The 21,162-nt window shown below is 39.5% G+C and overlaps 1 protein-coding gene across 4 annotated transcripts in view; it reads right to left on the bottom strand.

Annotated features, from left to right (window-relative positions):
* Positions 1-343: 343 nt before the first annotated feature.
* The window catches only part of LOC117243588 (zwei Ig domain protein zig-8-like), a 46,062-nt gene continuing 25,243 nt past the window's right edge, over positions 344-21,162 (bottom strand). For 3 of the 4 annotated variants that reach the window (XM_033511230.1, XM_033511228.1, XM_033511231.1), the window contains exons 2-6: positions 15,342-15,449; positions 11,562-11,734; positions 3,182-3,337; positions 2,225-2,558; positions 344-1,636 (exon numbers count right to left, since the gene is read on the bottom strand). In XM_033511230.1, coding sequence (XP_033367121.1) covers positions 1,497-1,636; positions 2,225-2,558; positions 3,182-3,337; positions 11,562-11,734; positions 15,342-15,399 — 861 coding nt within the window. In that variant the 5' untranslated portion in view covers positions 15,400-15,449 and the 3' untranslated portion in view covers positions 344-1,496. Of the gene's footprint in view, positions 1,637-2,224; positions 2,559-3,181; positions 3,338-11,561; positions 11,735-15,341; positions 15,450-15,626; positions 15,649-21,162 lie in introns of those variants that run through there. The other variant, XM_033511229.1, reaches the window with a different exon arrangement.

Here is a 21,162-nt window from a genome sequence, read left to right as displayed (position 1 = left end):
ATAACGAAGGCTCTCGTAATAACGTTCGCCACTGGCGTGTTAAAGCTCGCGTAAAGTTCGAAGACTTCGAGAGATAGATAACGCGAGGCGAACGTGCACATTTATCGGCCGGAGCTATTCCACAACTTTCCTTCGGAGTTTCGTGAAATAACTTTTCCTTCGCGTCGTTTATTTCACGGTGATCGTGCTACTTTACCTTCAATTTCCTGCCTCATCGTTTACCCATCGAACAACGAAAACAAATGGCAAAGTTGCCTCGACAAAGTTTCTTACGGCGTCGCATCGCGTCGTGCCTCGATCCAACGAAACACAAAGGACTCGTGAGTAAATTATCGATCGCAGCTTTACGATTAATGTTTTATTGAATGTATGATTAGAGCGTTATATTTACATTGATTCCGTTTATCCCGACATGAACACGCGGCAACGCGCGGAATCGCATGAATGTCTGTCACGAATTTCCGATAACGAGTTTATCCGCAGCCTGATCGATCCACTGTACTCCTGATTCTCCCCGGATTCAACGGAGGCTTTCACTTTCCTCGCATTCCGTCTCAATAAATCTCTAACACACACACATGCTATCCAAGATTCGAAGAAGGAGTGGAAGAAGAACGGTTTCCACGTCACGAAACGTAAAGGCGCTTGTTCATCTCGAGTCCACGGTGTCGCTTACATACTACGTATGTGTATACGTATAGGTATACGTATGTATGTGTATGAACCCCGCGTGTATAAGGAATGTGTATGTATGCGCGTTTCTTTATGTATGTGTACATTTACATATGTATATATAATGCACGTACGAAGAAAACGGTTCACTCATCGCGCACAATGACAGATACTAGCAAGTAAAAGATCATGCTCGAATCGACAGGTTCCTACCGTCTCGCAACAGAAAAGAGAATAAAAGAGGAACCTTTCTTCGCGCGTCGTTCTATTTCCCAACGTTAAAAGTGAGACACATCTTGCACCACATACTTTCTATATCGATTCCAAAACCAGCAGAATAATCGTTACTCCGACCACGCATACGTTTTTCCAGACAAAGAAATTGCTTGGTACATAATAAAGGAACGGGGTGGAAGGAGATGGAGTACACGGGATAAGGGACAAGAGGGTTAAAAGATAGAAGGGAATAAAACAAAAGGATTTCTCGGTGGCTACAGTTCTGCTGCTCTCACGATCGGACGCGGTTCCCCTCGATGAGGGAGCACGAATCTCTGAAAAGAATCGTGCTACAGGTAAAAGGGTCGGTCCGAAAGTGGCGGCGGTTCCGTGTGTTCATACGTGAATCGATACACTCGATGACATTCCGGTTTTAACACCAATGCAAGGATATCGTTCTTGCAGGGCCGATTGGAGTTACAGTTGAAAAGACGAATCCCGAATGGTCGACCGATGGTCAGAGTCGTCCTTGCGATAGGAGAGATGAACCGAGTTGCGGTAGCGCGGCCACGACTAACACCAGTCGTTCCCATAAGTTCAACGGTGATTCATGTCGGGTAAAGGCTGGTGAAACTCGGTATCCTCCAGCTGACGGCCGCCAAGAGGGACACCAGAAAGTTACTCGCTAAAATTGCTGGACTAAGGTTCCTTCTGTCTCCTCCGTGCATTGCCGCCGGTTTCTCTTCCTCTGAAACGAGATTAGAAACTCTGACTCGATAGCTGCAAAAAGAAACCGTTCCTCGCGAAAATGGCCGAGCTAGAATGAGAAGAGGCGCGTCGCCAGACAAGACCACCCCAATCTCATAGAGGGAGAAGGAGAAAGGACACTTTCGTGGAGGAGCGGTAAAATACCCCTGAGGGTGACTACGACGTTTTAAACGAGCTCGACCGGTCGGACACTGAAAGCTAAAGCCCCAGACGAGACGAGCCTCGTCTCTTTTTCTGACTTCTTAGTCCCTTGTGCGAAGTTCGCCTTCGTAGTCTGATCACGCGCGCAACGATCTCCGGAACAGTGGCGCGCGTCTAGGAGATGCTTAAGGCTTTGTCAAATTTTGCTCCTATCTGGATTTCTATAGAACTTTTGAAATATCGAATGCTCGATCGTAAGGCGAAACGTTTCGCTTTATCCTGTATGCCAGGAATCTGGTCCGACGTTAATTAAGCTTCTACCTTTACCTCGAACGAAATCTCGATCCTAATTATTTCTCGTTAAATGATTTTTCGAAACAAACTAAATACGGATCGGCCTTACGTTTGGTAAACTTAATTTGCTCACCTTCGATCACGTGAACCATCACGTAAGCCGATTTAGCATTGCTCGGTGAACACGTATAATTACCGCCGTGCGACGGTTTCGTTTTGTTGACCATTAGAATCGATCCGTTCTTGGTCAGTTCAACTTTCACGCCTGGCTCCTCGTCGTAGTTGATCATATGTCCCTGACGATACCAGAAGACGTAGAGGGGCGATTCCGCAGCTGCCTTCAGTTGACACTCCAACCGAAGACTGGAACCTTGCTTCACGTGTAAATCAGGCGCCCCTGGTATGATCGAGTACGCTTCTGTGATCTTCAAGAGCACGAAATTCCGTTGCACTGGATGCGACGTAACCTGAAATTTCAACGCCAATAGTTGCTTCGTGGATAAATCGAGTTCGATTATCGCCTCTTATCTGTCAAGTGGAAATTTCTACATCGTTTTAGGAACGATCTTCGATAAACGTTTTGGCAAAATGTACTGTTCCTAGGAAACTATTCCTAGAATCTTTCGAATATTTCATGGATTCTTCGTAAATAAAATATCAAGGTGTGTTTCACTCTTGCGACAATTTGCGGCTAACATTTAACGCTGTAAACCGAGCTTCGGATTAAAGGCTACGATAACCTTAACTGACCTTACGCTGACTTTTCGGATGGTATTTAACGTATGACGTCTAGAAAAAGCTCTAATTTCGTCTGGTAACGCAACTAAACGACCACAGCGCGGACGAACTAAACTTGTTACGCGTCTTTTATCATTGAAATATCCTTTCGTTTTGTTTTGTTCTGTTACGTACACGGAAAGAGACGTTCCAGGAGAGTTACTGTAATGCGTTGCCATAAATTTAAAATATGACGCCCGTTTTATGTTGAAATAGATGATATGCATGTTGCAACGTCGCAACAGAGTGAAGCACCATCGTACTGAAGAAGAAACGTGCCTTTTATTACACATAGATACATCGCCAAGTATACCTGACATTCGTATATACCCTCGTCCTGGAGAGTAACTGCTCGTATTTGAAGTAGCCAATCAGTACTCGAATGCATCACGACAAATCGTTTGTCGACTGAGTGGGTACTTGTACCAACAGTCAACAACCGTCTGTTTTTACGCTTCATCCATGTAATCTGCAATAAAAAATTGTCATGAAGTATACGTCCGTTCGATATTTATTTAATTTTATTTATCGCAAGCTTTGCCCGTGTTTATTACAGACGACTGACCCATTTTATAGGTTGATTTAAATAAATATAAAATAAAGAAAGAACGTCGTTTGTATTAATAAATATATCAATACATGTATGTTAATCGGATAATACATACGAAAGATTTCCATCATGGAGAAAGCTCAAAATAATTCAGGGATGGAAACAAGTGGTTGTAGTAGGATAGGCGTTAAAAGCATTTAGGTCATTTACGGTAACAATGTATAGGAAACAGCGTGTATCATATCAGGCAATGAGAGAGGGAGAGTAAGCCACGCTTGCGTCCAATATCAATTACGATGGCCATTAGTGTACCCTAATTTCAGGGTAATTTTCATTCTTGACCGTGTTGACCACGAAACTTACTCAATTTGTTCGATAACTGTCACGCCGCGCCACGCCGCTTCGCTGCCTCTCTGTTCTGCCTGCTTCCAAAAATTGTCCCCTTTCGTTCATGATAATTTGTCAAAATTTATCATTGCGATCGATCGCGTATCAATTCCCATTGCTCCCGCCTGTCCCGTGCTTTGTACGGCTGAACAAGAACTTGAAAATTGCTTCGGGGAAAACAGATTGCCGGCTTTCAAATTACTTGTTACGTGGGCACAAGGTGAGTGGAAAAATGAGAAACGAGGAAATTGACTTTCAAACAGATTGGACAAACCTGAGAGTTGGAAATGGTTTGTACTAATCTGCCAAAAGCTCGTCTACAGGTAGAAATGTATGCTACTCGTCATAATGTGGTAGCTAGTAACGAGCTTCCTCTGAAACAGATGTAGCTCAACCGTAAATATGAAAAAATATCGTACGAACGTTTACAAACTCGCGATACATTTCTAAACGAGTCGCACTTTGGTAACACGCGTACACTGCATTCGTTAATCTCATTAACGATACGACGCATAATTTTCATTTCTGCTCATGTTATAAGTGTTTCACTCGGTCCCAATGTAAATCTACCGATGCGCATCATTTCCGCATCACTCGCTGGAACACATCTTCCAAGAAAATAACTAACTATTGCAAAATGATAAATAAATACATTGTAAAAATAACGATGAAAGAAGAAGAGTTGGTCTTTTGAGAACATTCGTAGAAATTATATAATTAACGATTCGATCGAAAGACAATCGCTATCGATCGATTCAATCTTGGTTTGAATGGACCTTCCAATAACCCGTTCTAATGCTTAGTCGACGCGTAGGTGATTACCACTACGACTCCATCAAATACATCCGTAGGAAACCAATTCTCGGGGATATGACATTACTAAAACCATCGACTGCCCCTAATCCAGGATGTTCCCCATAATCCTGGATTCCACTGAAAGAGGACTTACTTCTGCCCGCCACATCTGCACCTAACGTGATATGAATTCGTAATTTTGTTTAACCATAATTAACCGCACACACCCTTTTGTACCGAATTAATTACGATTATTCCGGTTAACTGGTCTAATTCAGTAAACGTAATATAACGCTCGACGAGATCGACCGTACCATTAAAATCCATTATTCTCCTCGACAAAATGCAAATGGTACATTACGTTCGAACGACGACTTCATTACGCGACTCTTAATTTCCTTTGACATTGTTTCAACCATCGCTCTTCGCAGATACGAATTGGATAACGGATGTTTCGAGAATTCCCGAAGGAAGCTATTAAAGCGGGCGTAGGCAAGAAAGAAGGGTACGTGCTCAGATATAGATCCACGAACCCATGGAGCTTTTCAAGTAGAGTCCCACCAATACTGGCAAAAGCTTAATTGAAAACGACTATCCACAGCAGCAGCCTTATACCCTATTCTTAATCTCCCAAATGGGAATTGCCGTGAACCTTGAAGGATGTCCTTTCTACGATCAGTGGATAACGTTGTGGTCTCGTTTCGTATCCTGACAAAATCTTAACAAACCAGTTCTCTGAGGCAAAAGCTCGTTCTGGGAACCATTACACTTGACGAAAACGTCACTGAAATTACGTCCCAGCTGAATTATATAGGCTTGCTTATTATTCATGATCTTAAAGCATAAATCATTTATTTTTATATCAACCTAGAGTGGATATGACAAAACATTATACGCATGACAAATCCATTAATATCTTTTCGTAGAATTACGCGCGTCGTTGATTATATTTTCAATTTTAAATTCAATAGATTCGCGATGAATAAAGCCTCTAATGCTGTAATGTGATTTACGAACCAGGCGTAAAATAAAACGGTTCCAATTACGCTGGCATAATTACTATCGCAACCCTGCGTATGGTACGTGATTCGCCGAGATCAACGTTAAAAGCTCGTTCTGGTTATCAGAGAAACGATTTTAAAAGTATTCCCTCGACGAGCCAACTTCCCTCGTCTGCTATTGAGAAATCAAATATCAGCTCGATGTCAACTACGTGTTTCAGCGACGGGGAACGAAGGCGTAGGCTAATCGTACGATTATCGTGGTTTCAGTAACGAGCCTAAACATTCTTCGATAGAAGGGAAACGCTTTCATAGAAATCGCAAAAAGCAAGCAAGCTACGCCGAGAAAAGGGACAATCGTAATTGTCTTGAATACCGAAAGTTTCAGTTTCCAAAGCGCTTTCTTCTTAAAGTTTGGTACAATTGGCCTAATAAGTAATTGACGAAGAGTGATTGCATAAAACAGTCTTTGTGGGACGGTAATCGGGAAGGAAATATTTGTCGAGAATAAAACGTTTACGTATCTCCCAAAGCTCTCTCCGCGCTCGATTACTTCGTTCCTTTGCGTTTTCTCCTTTTGAAAGGTTCGCTAGTTTGCATCTTTGTTCGTACTTCTTAATATCCTCGGTATAATCGTTTCCCGCGTTTAATAGTTTAATTTGAGAGGGAGGAGATAAGAAGCGGTGTTCAAGATAATACCGGTATTCCACGGTACTCGTTGCATTGTGTTCCTTCTTCTATATAACGATGACAGAGTCTGGAATACGCTGACAACGTAAAATGCGAAGGTGTTGTAACGACAGGTGACAGTTATGATCTTTACTGCACATGGTTCAGCACTTAACGCGTGATTTACCTCCATTGACATCGTGTCGACCCCTCGTTTCGCGGTTTTACCGTAAATCGACGACTTTAACTGTACACTGAATAAGTAACGACAGATTTATGGGACAGTAAAAGTTGTTTTTGCATAAAACACGTAAAAACTGGCATTTTTTACGCGCCGATCGATTGAATCGTCTCTGATGCATCAATTTTCGATATTATTCATTTTGCTGTTCATCCTGTTAGTTCCTAGAAATTTATTGGAACACGCATATTTCTCGGTACCCGTTGATTTTGCCGTGGATACCGTAAAGCAAACAAGAATAGCGTGGGTGTTATTGTATACTGCCTGGATGAATCAATTTTTATTCTCACGTGGACCGATAACAATACCTTGATCAAACAGATCCGATAGTGCCTCCACGCTGTCGAATGTAATAGACATAAATACTGTATCTGGGATCTGGGATGTGCGTATGTTAAACATGATCCTAATTTTCTTTGAGAAAGGAAGGAAATTTCCATCTGCCGTAACGTTTGAAGGGAAACGAAAAGTTTGGCCGATTTAATAAACGGGATTCATGGTACAATAATTTGATGTACTTTAAACCGTTGTTATGAAAGCAAAGCAGTTCCAAACTAATTCGGAAAAAGACTTCCTCAAAGTTTACTGGATAACGAATTGGATAAGCACGGAGCATAGAGTTTCAGCGTTCTCTCAAACGCGAATAGTAGTTCGCTGGAACAACATTAATCAACGTTACTTTGACCGGAACCCACTTAAGGTGCCTGTTCCTGGAAATTCCCTTCGGAAATCCGCCCATGGATTTCCCGCGATCAAGCAAATTAATTCCTATCCGTAGCCTCGAGATGTTGTGTTCGTCAACTATATGAATGGAACACCCATTTGTCTAGTTAATAAAATTACCCAATAAAGCAGTTCGATATCAATGGCGATTAAATAACGTGTTAAGCAATTAGACAACAAAGATTCGAATAGAACGATATTCGAGAGAAGTACGCATCCGCAAACGAAGTGATACTTTCGATACCTTCGAGAAGGATCGTCGGTTGTGTCATTCTTTCTATTTTTCGATCACGCAAAGTTCATCCTTGAAACAACACGTACCAGACCCCAGTTCGTGGTCCGCTGCTCACCGACGACGCAAATAGACTTTGGAAATTATATTTCACAGACAATCCAACTCTTCCTTTCCTTTCCTTGAATATACCTGCTTCGCATTGCCCACCTATCGTGACAAGTTGTTTTCAATTTCCACGAGTGGTGTTTTCCTCATTGTTGTAGAGGCACACACTCGAAAGGGGAAAAGTTGGTTGAAAGATATTTCCAAAATTGATATCCCTTAACGGAAGCACTCTTTCTTGCCACTGCCGCTCCTCGCTTCTTTCAGTCTTCTTCGTACCCTCGATCGACCGACTAGGCTTTTAAAGCAACAAGCCTTGTTTCTCCCTCTCGTACACGCCACATAGATGAATTATCTTTTATTCATGTTCTTCGTCGATATAAGATCCTACCAACAGTGTTATTTGCTTTCCGTCCGTGGACAGAGTACTTTACATAAGTGCCCGTAGGTTTACCAGCTGTCTTCTTATTTTTCATGATAAGAGTACCTCGCATTTGTAATGCACGATAGGCAAGCCAAAGATACGACACGTTCATCGAGAGAATATGACATTATAGAAAGTAAAGTAGAGCTTTCATATACTCCTATAATGTTTAGATGGTCCAGTAAACATGTCACGCGCCGAACTAAGATGAAATTTCATAAACAAACTTTTGCAAATGAATCGGTAATACGGAAAAGTTAAGTTTAAGTTAGTCACACAGTTGGAAGTACTATCGTCTTCCTGATGTTCTACCTCAATTTGTCAAGCACCAAGTCATGCAAGACTATTCCCAATACAGAAATCAACGATACGCAACATTTTGCCTGTAAGTGGATTAGGACTCTTCCAATTTTTAAAGTTCGCGTGAATTACACGTTCTCTGAAACACGCTTCCAACTTTCTCGATACATCCTAATTTATTTATCCGATCGCAGAATCGATGGATTAAAAAGATAAGTCTGAGCTGGTCGAGCAGGCCATACGAGGAAATATACATACAAGCGTAAATGCTGCATAGTAGAATGTATCGGTATATACCGAAACGTTAGATTTGAAGTAGCATAAAGCATTGTATTCCAACAGATAATTATCGTTCTTAAAGTTGCTACAAATAAAATAAATCTTGTTCGTGGGATAGCAGAAATGCAAGGATAAATTCCAGCAATGAAACGAAGGAAAAAGCATTGGATGGTTTTGTATCCTAATGGACAATTATTATTCTGAAACGTGCCACAAACAAAATAAAACTTGTGCGTGGAAATAGCATAGAGGCGAAGATATACGTCGTGGAATTTTTCTTAGTGAGTAAGTACTTAAAACTTGTAAAATACGTGACCAAGGGATTAGCTATTCATTTGATAAGAATGTATATCTCTCTCTCTCTCTTTCTCTTTTTATCTCTCTTTTTCCCTCTCTCTATGAAAGTTTACCAAGTGTTTCCTTGAATATGCATGTACGTGTATGTATCTTGCGTATAAAAATTCCTTGAAAATCCGCTCCACCTGATCTGTTCTATGAGAAAATCGTTCGTTGCCGCGACGTCGAATGGAATTCGATTTCGACATCTGGCTTTCGTCGCCACGAGTATCGAGGGAGACTTTCCCGCTTCTCAATGCTTCGTGTACACAACCTAGATTTTCTGTCATTCCTTTCCTCCTTCCGTTTTTTTCCTCTGAGAACTTGAACGGAGCACCTGCTACGGTATCGGTTTAACGGTGGAATCTCGTAAAATATTCTGAAATATTCCTGCACCGTGGCTACCGATGTTCGAGAGAAGGCAAGAGAAATGCGATCGGAAAAAGAAGGTAGCACGAGATACGTGAAAAAGAAACGAACAAGGAAATAAGGAGAAAAGGTCGACTCGAGCTGCTAGGAGAAAATATGAGATTTAAAATGTGAGAATCAATTGGAAGGACCGCGTTATCACGTTCGACGCACGGAATTCAAGGCGTACCTTCGTCATGATCGTGAACCAAACCGAAGGAAGGCGAATTTACAGTGAATCGATACGTGAGAGGCAAATTATTGTTCGAAGAGACTGTGCTTCGGCCGAAAATTACGAAAAGCTATTTAGAAAAATACCGAATAAAAAGCAATGAATGCCTTTTCGGGATTTCTGTATACTTAACGGGATCCGCCGATTTAAAGAATTTCACGAGTAACCCACAAGGGGATAAATTTAGAGCCGAGAGAAAAAATGGGGGAGAAAGGATCGGCAGAGAAGCAGAAACGGGTAATTTGTCTAAAAGTTCAAGAAGGAAGAAAGAAAATTAGAGAGAGCTGTGGCCGAGCTATTTGTTTTCAAGGTGGCAATAATGCTCCCCAGCTCAAACCGACGCGCGCCACTTCTACAAACAGTCTTGCTGATAGTTAGATTTAGTAGCATCACGGATTAAATAGAAATTCGCCGTTTTAAAAAAATCAGTTCGTACGATAAGCAAGTGTGTTATAAACGTAATCCGCATATTCAAAAGGATTTATTGAATTCGAAAATTTGAATTTTAAACTTTATATATAAATTCGGAAAATTTTCTGTATTATACTCCGAATAGCGGGAACACATATTATATTCTACTAGCAGCGATATTTGTATATTTGAACAAATGTATCAATTGAACTAGTTTGAAGCAAAGTACGCCTCCAAACAAGTAATATTTTTTGCATTATACGTATATGGGTAATGCAAAAACACGTTGAACTTTATAGAATTAATTAGGTCACAGGCCCGCGATACAGTATGCGCAAAGATGCGATTATTTAATTTGCAGTTTTTATAGAAAGAGTAACTCCGCGTCTATCACGGTTGCTACTATTGTTTCAAAAAATATTCCGTTATTTCAACGTGTAAAAAGTGTAATCGTGTCAAATTTGATATTTTATTTTTTATATCGGTATACCGAAAATATCGTTTTTAATCAAATATGGTTTGACGGAAATCGATTAAACAACTCGTGAACATTTCTTCGAGTCAATTAGCAATGCAACTGAAGATTCTTCGCTCGTTTAACCGTGATTCAATTACAGCGCAAAGCTTGCGCAGAAATTGAATTCACAGTACAAAAGGAGAGTAACTTTGAAAATAGATTGGGAACTTCTAACAAGATCAGTTTAGAAGGCTCTGGTCTGTTTTTCTCTGTAGTCCATTGAACAACATTACATGAAAGTTTGCTCTGTTCTTGATGTTTGATATTTATTCCCCTTCGCTTTATCTAACCTAACAGTTTATTTTAGAAGACAAGCACTTGTATGCGTTCATCTTCCTGATCCTAGCAACGCTTTTGAGACTTTACGTGGGTCGTACATCTCAAAAGAATTACATTCCCTTCAGTCCCTCTTCTAGGGTTACAAACATTCAAAGAATCGTTATATATGTATAAAACGATTCCTCCAGTTTTTAAAATTCAATGAATCGTTGTATTATTCAGTCATGAATTCTCTTTCCCTCGATTGCTTCGTGTATGCCACCTGGCAAACGGAGATTAAATGAATATCACTCAACTCGCTGCTCTGGCGGCAAATGAAAATTGAACGGTCGCGAATATGGCGAGAAAGAAGGAATCTAACGAAGTGCCAATATAGAATAAAAGGTAGCATAAAAATAGGAACGAGAAAAAGAAAGCATCGAATCGTAAAATAGCCGATAGGAAGCTCGAAACTGTAGGTAAATTTTTCAGGTTAAAATTATTAATAAATGTGAAAAAGAACGCTACTGGTCTCGATCTGCTATTCTCGAGCATCGAAAATTCCAAGCAAATGTATAAAAACCGATACTGCTGCGAAAATAGCAACGAGTGGAAAGCAAAGCGAGTCGCGAACGCGTTGTTGCGAGGAAAATATTTCGCGGATGTAGAGCACTCGCGTCCTCGCCTCTGGTGGTGTCGTGTATCGGCATGAAACTAATTTCGACCCTGCATGAATTACATCACGCCAGGAGGGCCGCGTATCTTGGAAATACTTTTCTGGGTCAATCGTCTACAAGCTAACTTGTATTACGTAACGACATTTACGGTTCCAGCGCCAGGTTCGGTAATTTTGCAGGGCAAATTCGCGGTGCTTCCGCTTTGTGCAAGAACTTCCCTGATGGGACCTTCGACGACATCTTCGCTTTTATCCTCGGAGCTGTTTAATGACACCAATTCGTTGCTGACCCTTAACGATTGTTGCTGCTCCGCCCGGCTCCCTGGAAAAATTACAATCACGTTACGGATTAAAATCTCTGACACACGTTGCATCGTAAATAATCGAGAAATAATTATACGATTTAATTCGTAATTGCCGCTGTATCATCGTGGATGTTACTATATGCGATTCTTATAGCCCATTTCTTAGGAAATTGCTCCGAGTTTTATGGGCCGTAATTCTTTATCTTCGGGAAAAAGACCAAAAAAAAAAAACTAAAGGAGAGAGCGAGACAAGTCGAATCGTTATTAGAGATATTTAATCGCAAACTTCGCGTCATGATTTCATTCTTCTCCTGCAATCCTATCTCCGGTATCGTGACTACGTCGTAGCATAGGTAATGAAACAATAGAATTCGTTCTCGAGTGTAGTTTATGTGAGAAAATTCCGGCGAGGTAATTGAAATGGGAAAAAATTTCTATTAACCTAGATTCATTTTCGGGGAAAGCTCGGGCAGTATAAAACTATAATGCGAACATCGAAGTTGCAAAAGCTTAAAAGCTCAAAGGCCTAAGGGAAGATACTATCGGAGATTAAGGACGATTTTCACGCTACTTCGTTGGCAAGGGGTACAATAGCGTCAGCGAGCATGGTACCGAGCTAGAGAGGAAAACGAGACGAAATTCTCTCTCGCTTCGAGATTAATGCAGCCACCGTTGCTACGATAACGCATAACCCCGGCGCAACGTAAGTGGCTTAAGTGAATAACTTAGTCACGACAATTACGAAGCATTGCTTCGCGTTTGCAGCAGCAGAGCTATTACAAATCTACCGGGTTTTCCTTGAAATTCACTTCGAAAACACTTAACTGTCCCACGCGGTTTCTTCGTACTCTTTAATTGCGTTTTCATTCACATAACTCGCGCACAGTTCGGCTTCTATGCCTAAACGAATCTAATTCCAACACTTTCTATGTTCGTCGCACCGATCTTCCACGTCTATAAGGTTTTTGAACATCGAAATCTATATTTACCGTGCGCGTTATAACGCCATGTAACGTTCGTACACATACGAAATTCACGCGACATATGATAAGAATTCCCTAAACGCATACGCGACCGTTTAGCCCCGAAGTATAACGAGCCTCTATTTAGTTCGCGTACTTGGCTCGTGTACACGATGAAAACGTCGGCAATTAGCTCTCGTTACCTTGCTCGAGACTCGTTCGACGGTTCGTTAAACCTGACCCGTTTTCCTGAGTCCACGAATCGTCCTGCTCCCGAACACCAAAGACTCGAAAGGAGATCTCGTCATGTGACAGGCATGAAATCGCATGTGGCCAAGGAAATGGCACGCGTGCACGCGATCATAGATCGACCCGACTCTGCGACTCGTCGATTTTCTTACCAGCTTCGTTACCAGACGGCTTCGTTCTTTCTCCCGACAGTACGGCCTAGATTTCCGATTTACCCGGAAGTCGCTACGATTTATTGCCTTTTTATTTCCACCATTTTCTTCGTCCTATCCTGTAATTTTCTGTGATTCTATCAGAAACGCGCGTCCAAAGTTAAAACGAACGCTCTACGCGTTTCTCCTCTCATTTGTCTAACATTCTTTCATATTCTTCAGCGTTGAAAGATATTGCTGCGAAAAAATGAATTTCTTAGGAATTTCATCGAATTTTAGTTACGTGTTAAGAGACATAATGTACATGTAGTTAAAATTTAAGGAAACCTAACGGTACCGAAGTCAAGATATTGATCCTCAAAGTTTTCATATTTAACACGTAATCCCTGTATCAAGTCATCGCCAGGATGACATTTTCATCTATTACAACTAAAATCTTCTTAGAAACTTACAAAAGGACTAATATATGATGTTAAACAGTGTAAGAAATCTCATACTAAAGCATGGAGATGCCTAACGGTATCGTTTCCCAAGTAAAGAAATGCAACGTATGTGATTCGACGAAGTGTCTACCTAAGGAGCTGAAATATCGCGTTCAGTTTTCCCGAAAAGTTTCTTTCTGTACCTACGCTCTCACGCGTTCTATTCCTTTGCGAGCGATTGTACCCGGAGAAATACCTTTAAAGGGATTTCTATTAAATTACGTCAACGACGAAGTATATAGCCATTCAGAGTTTTCATTCAATTTATATCGGCGCGATAGAATAATCGACACTGTACAGCAACAATAATCGGTATAATATTTTTGCAGATAAAAGCATTTTCCAAACAATGTTTATCGTCGACTTGTCTTGCCGCGTTGCGAGTTTTGTTATTACTAGAGACGCTTTCTCCTTTGGCTTTACCGGTCTTTTATAAAATACACAGCGATAACGACGAAGTATTGCCGCGTGGGAGGTGCAACCTATTTTGTAGCCGTACGTGTGAAAGGACAATACGCGATGTTTGATACACGTCCTAGCTACGTTCAGTTGACCACTAAGAAACCAATCTATCATCCTAAAGGAGATAGCCTATATTGATTTTTAGAATAAGATAAAAAATTATTTGCCTTTTTCTCAAGAAGTAAAAAAAAATTGTGCACAGCTTCGCGATAAAATGCAAGCGAATAGGATTCACCGATTTCATAAAAGTCCGTCGACGTAAAAACTTTACGAAGATAACGAAAAGGTAAAACGGTTCACGATTAATTTCGAGCAACTTGACAAAGATCGGCCAATTAGGAATCGTAAAACGCAGGCACAATAAGGATTACTGTTCGTTTAATTAAACCTCCGATTAAATTCCTTATCTACAACGTAGGTGCCTTATACAATTCTAGACAATCGGTACGGGTTGTGTTTTACTACGATATTTCAAATCTATTTGTCAGAGTCGGTCGACAGACAAAACCGAACCATAACTAAAAATTTCATCGACAAAACAGATACGAATAAATTCTTAGCGAGGTAGTGATTTCTTCGATCGAGGAACGAATAGTTTATTGCCGGCGGAAAGTTTCTACCAGCGCTAACGAGCCAAAACTTTGCGCGGTCATCAAAAGCACGATAACCGGATATTACTTGTCAGCCATCAACTAGCATGGTGAATTAAGTGTTTTCTGTGTCAGCACGAAAATGACGCGGTGAAATGCAAATGCCGAAGAGCTTCTGCTATATAAGCGCACATCCAAAATTCCTTCGATTCGAACGACAACGATTTATAAAATGTAGTTCTAGTTTCTTACATATCATATAATATAAATAACTGCTAATAAACTAACATAATTTTGACTATCTTATTATAATTATTTATTTCCGATCTATTATTATTGTTATTTATTTTACTTAAAGTCAACCGTATTTTATAATCATTAGCATGCGCGATTAACGAAATACGTAACAATAATATACCGGAAACGAAGTGTAAAATATAATAAAGTAAGTTACAGAAAAGTTAAATAATAATTCCTATACATTTTGAACATACACCGTTTACAGTACAATTACAGTAGAATACAACGCGATTAAGTTAAACTTAAATTAATACGATACAGTGCATGTTAGAACTAAGTCCGTAACTTACAATGTCATAATCGATGGTGTAAATTAATATCTTTGAGAAAATAGAGGAGATTTTCGCAATGCCTTTGGTGATGATTTAGACACGTTCGATTATCTCGTTTTTTAAACAAAAATCGTTTGATGTATTTTGACACTTACCAATGAAATAAAGTTGTATTTCCAAGAAAGTGCTCAGTATTATCAGAAGCGTTCTCATGGTGACAACTAATTTACAACGTCCTTACTTTAGACATTCATCATACTTGTCTGTAACAAGAAAAAGAAGATAAAGTGAGACGACGTTTCCCTTTTACGTCATTTTCGTAAAGAAATCATTTGTCCAAAAAATTTCTCGCACAGATTTATAAGTCTCAAGACGCGTTATAGCTTTTATTTCAACCATTTTTTGATACCTTGTGTCGGTTACGATTTATAGTCACTTACATACAGGGGCCGGCTCTGATAAAAGGGTTGCTTTCTTTCTTAGAAGTAAAAAATGGCCACAGGTTACGGTTAAATTCTTAGATAGATCCCTTGTGCAAAGTTTCAACAAAATCGCCGTGTATTAGTCACCGGATTTCTCTTGCGAGTATCATTACACGAAATATAATGTACAGCACGACTATTGTCAGCGATACACTGTCTTCGTCATTTTGCCCATGTTATACACAAGCACGACAACATTCACGTCTCCTGTAATCGATATGGATTCAAGTAGAGGGCTGTGACCCTTAGTCTTTTCTCGTTCAGCTTCAATCTTTCGCTGTAAGTGGCTCACCTTCGTCAAGTATATTCGACAAAAGAAAAGAGCACGTAGAAACGGATCACAAAAGTTTTTCTTGGACAAAAGATTTTCGGTACTTTATGATCTTATACGATATAGGAAATCGCAAATATTTTTTATTATTCGCGAGTTCTTTTCGAAGAAAACGAACGAGCGAAATGATCCATCTTATGAAATATCGTTCGTTCAAGTAACCGAACAATATTATTTGCCAACTCCATTCTCGTTTACGGGATTTATAAACGTAAAATGGCCGTAACTACTGTCACTCTAGAATTTATACAGATGGTTTCCTTTATTTTGACATCTGTTTAGTTACGCCGGCAATACAGATAAGAGAGATCCAGAAAAATTCGATAAGTTTCCATTTGGAGGAAGCTCTATCGCGCATGATGTACACAAATAGAAACGTCTACCGAAATTTAGCATCGATTTATCACGTACAGTCTTTCACTGCATTTATCGTACGTTTATCGCACAGAATATCAGACACGTTTGACCTTCGGTTTATATCCACTTTCATTTTATTCTCCAGTTTTTATTCCCTTACAAGCTCCTTTGCTCCCGAATATCTCGCTTCTTTCATTTCATCGTTTGTTAAACGTGCGACACCAGCCATACTTCGACAACCACGTCCTCTTCTGGTAACTAAATACAACGTTACAGGCGATGATAAATGGAAAATTAAAACAGGAACACCAATATGAATTTTTCCATCTTTCGTAACGTCCAATCAGATTTTGCACGCTCTCTATTTCTAACAAACGATCTCTTCTGCTGAATTGGTACCAGGATTTTTATGTACACGAAACAATCGTGCGGCAATATTTAATAACTCAACGAGCGAAAAAATATCGTTGGAATAAAAAGAGAGAACAACCGAATATCACCCGTTTATCAGCATTTACATCATCGCGATAGTTCTCGCGAAACGGCGTACATTCTCGTTTCAATTTATTCCCATGTTTACCCACTCTTAACAGTTCAAACGTACCGCAAGCAGTTCATACGCCAACTCGACGAACTTTTGAACATAGCCCATCATTATTTCTGGTTGGCTACGTTCTGTAGCTCGCACATGTTGGCTCCTGCCCATGTCCGATTATTATCGTCACTATCGCGTAATAACTTTAACAATGAAACTGACGTCCCTTCAACGGAGCTGCGACAATTCATGGAACATTTTCATTCTCGTTTCCTGCTTTTTAAGCAGGTTGCAATTTCTCTTCACTCTCCTCGTGCTTTTCGTTTCTCGTGTCTCTCGTTTCTCGTTCCTCTCGTTTCTCGTTCCTCTTGTTTCTCGTTCCTCTTGTTTCTCGTTTCTCGCCACTCGTCCCGTATCTCGAATCTTTTTTCTTCCATCTCGATATTCATAGCTAGTAAAACCAGTTGAAACATTCCATTAGAAATTCCATCGATTCAATGAGACGAAAGTTATTTAATTGGCGACGACGTCCTATCGCTTTTTCCATTGCAAAAGCGTGTGACTTAAACTCGCCTCGCTATTACTCGCTTTAACGAGATTCACGGAATCAATTGATCCTCGGTTGACTGGCTTTCGCGTGTTTCGTTGCCGATTCACCTTATTCGCGCCTATATGAAATCGACCGATGTACGACAATTTCAACTTGCCATAGACAAACTGCGCGTTAATTATACAAGTTTTTCTTCTCCTGCTCGTTCCGGTATATGGCGCAGCTTGCACGCGTTGTACAGGCTATTATTCACTAACTTCAAACTGATTTAAATGATAGATAATCGCAGCGGTATAACACACGAAAGCAAGCGTCATTTTGCCTTGCTGTGAAACAATGAATGTTTCTGGCAAAGCAGAATCCAGCGCATGAGCAACCACGTTATTAATTTAGCTTCGTGTGAAGTTAAGTGTATAGAGTACGTAATACACATATACATTGGTAAGCAAACGTGTAGGTAAATATATATATATATACTGCAAAATGCAAAGGGATATGGAGGAGCTGAAAGGAAGGAACGGGATCCATGGTAATGATCTCGGTCATACGGTTTCATGATGATAGCCAGTACACTTATTTACATACTGATATGAACATCGGTGCAAAAGTTTGTGTAATCAGCTCGTCGTGCAGATATACGAGAAATCATGGCAGGATCGTCGCCGAGAGTTGAAATTGTACGCGTGTAAAATATGCGAAACTAGAGGAAGGAAGTTGAAACGATAACGAATGGAAGGAACGTAAAAGGGCAGCGATGCGGTGTAAAGACATTAAGCCGATTTCAGGTTAACAAGTATACCGGTTTCACTCGTCTTAAATGAGCGCACGTTTCGTGCTTCTCTCGCCGCGGATTAATGCTCCTTTTATTGTTGAATAATATCGTTGAATAATTTAAATGGACTATATGTTTATACCCACACTCGTGTTTCAACAAAACGATGAATCTTATCCATAATAAAGCGGGTTCCGGGTGAAAGTATTTTGAGAAGGAGGGTTTGTAATTGAACACGTTGTATGTGGAAACAAATGGCAGTGTAGTCGAAAGAACTTCTGTTTACCGAATAGCCCGTGTCCCTTGGTAAATTGAAATGGTTCGTTCGTACACGGCATTCAAGCTTGCCGTACAACTTATCGCGCTCAAATGAAACAAGTTCTCACTCGGAGGCAGACAACCTCGGGCGTTAAAGACTTCCTGGAAACCGCAAATACAGTGCCACAATACGTTCGCAGGAAACGTTAAAACTTGCATGTCGATGCTTATTTGAATGACTTCGGCGTAAACTCGTATCTAGCCGCGATTCTTTTCTCTTCAACAAGGTATGCAAAGCGTTCGACCTTCGATGTTACGTTTACAGTTCATTACCAATACGTTGCACCCTTATCTCTTTTAACGTCTAAAACGGTATACTTCATACACGAGTTACTTGCAAAATTACCTGCACCTCCCTTTGGCTATATTACAGAGCGATAACGAAGATATAAGAGTAACATCCCAAAAAATGTGCATAGTTTAATCGTGTAAGGATTATATAAATTGCCAGGTTTTTTCAAAGCTTGCATGAAAATGTTTCAAAGTATTAACAAATTTAATATCCGCGCGATTCATCCAACTGAAAAATATACCGGAAATACATGACGTTCATAAAAAGAGGCGATTACAAACACAACGTGTGCACCAAGATTTATATAAGGTCTTATTGTACGATCAATTTCGAATCCTCTAACATTATGATAGATTTCGTAATGTTCGTTTTTATGCGCAATAAATGATAAATGTGCGTAGGATATTTGTTGAGTACTGTATTTTTAATTATAGCGCGTACGAGCAAACGTTTTCTTTTACCAAAAACTGTCACTGATCCAGATCAGCAAAGCTCTGCGTTATTCGGTATCATTGGATTTGCGCGTATTAATTACTGGATTTAATCGTTGGTGAAACTGGTTTCAATATCCAGTATAGTAGCATTAATTTAAAATAACACGATCAAAAAGTTTTATTAGAGGTCCGAGTATACAAGCGAAATGAAGATTCCTACCGATACTGAATAAAAACGACCTTTTAGTTTGTTTTTTTAAACTTTGACGTCTTCGACAAAATAAATTCTCTAAATAAAATCTCAGTAATATAATAATAACTATATAAATTTATGCCAATTTTAATCAGTATCTCAGAGGTATACTTCACGTAACTTTAACGTTTGATTTAACATGAGTTTGAAACAAGCTCATTAAGATTTGATCGACTGCGTTGCTGCCGTTGAAGTCAATTAAAATTCTACGATACAACTTAATCTATAATTTAAAGCATATTCGAAGGATGTATCGTGCCGATATTTATTTTGTATATAAGTACTCTATCTAAAAATCGATTTTTGGCTAAAATTGACAGATGGTAATATTTAATAAAAGCAAATGTATGACATACATATTCGGCACCATCACAAACGTTCAACATTTTGTATCATGTTTCTATTTGAAAATACATTATTTTGGATTAACATCAAAATTGCAATGTCTCTAGTAATTATTTATTTTACCTCATTAATGTCTCTCTACAGTCGTAACACGTTTATACTAAACGTTAGCATTTATTATTTCGTAGAATGATTTTCGCCTCTTGTATTCTATATTGTATTGCAAAATCATGACTTTTTCCATGGCGCTAGTTGCAAGTGACGATCGATCTACCGATTAATCTGTTGAAACCTTTGCAACGAACGTCATCGGTTAGGTGGGATTACCTTAATCTCTTGTCCGCCTCCCGAATGGAGATCAGTACAGTTTTTGTGTGGTTTCCACGCATTGACAATATGTTCGTGTCATAGCTACCAAGTTTCCTCTTCGTTAATAGTAGCGTTCTCATTTTCGAATGATTTTTATGGAAAAGACTATAATTTGAAGTAACATTCGCTTAAAGCTAGTATTCTATGTAACAAAGATAAGCTCAGCCCTCGCAACTACTTCTTTCCAGTTAATTAAATTTGTACAAGCTTTTTCTATTTGTTAAAAACGTTAAGATGGTTTCAACGGTGTATACAACATGAATTCTCTTTTACCTCACAGGAAGTTACAAATTTTTAATGAAACCTTTTCTAAACTCGAAATTTCCATTAAGCTATAGTACTTTGTCTGGCTGAACGTCTCTCGGTTAGCAAGTCTTGTTCTCTAACATACGTATCATCATTGCATGTAAACGTACACCAAATACCAACTACACAAAAATGTTAATTTTCTGGGAAAATTGCTATTCTTATTCGCTGGCTACGGTAAAAGACATCTTCCATTCTTTTATTTCTTGTCCTCATTTTTCTAAATATTTAAACAAGAATTCAAAAGGAAAACAAGATCGTTCAATGGCATCGTGAAGTAATTGAACGAACGAAAATTATGTAGAAAATGAGAAAATCGCGTTACTCGTGCATATTTCAACGTATTTTGGCATTTAAGAATAGTATCGTTAGCTAAGAAGAAAGGTTAATCGATCGGTTATTTATCTCATAATCCGTGACTAGGTAATACAAAAGTGTTTAAAATCGCAAAGCAGATTCAAAGTTCATAAAGAAAGAATGTCCGTTTAATTGTTAAAGCGAAACATTTGCGAGATAATTTGACATTTTCAGTATCAATGTTAAATAGAATAAGAATTTCTTGTATGAAAATTTGAAATCCGGAACACTTTTCGACGAGTAAAAGCTGTCCAATTAGACTTTACTAACAGATT

This window comes from Bombus vosnesenskii, unplaced genomic scaffold (assembly GCF_011952255.1).
Source record: "Bombus vosnesenskii isolate JDL3184/JDL3185 unplaced genomic scaffold, Bvos_JDL3184-5_v1.1 scf7180000013266, whole genome shotgun sequence".
NCBI lineage: Eukaryota > Metazoa > Arthropoda > Insecta > Hymenoptera > Apidae > Bombus > Bombus vosnesenskii.
This window is presented reverse-complemented; position numbering and strand designations above follow the sequence as displayed.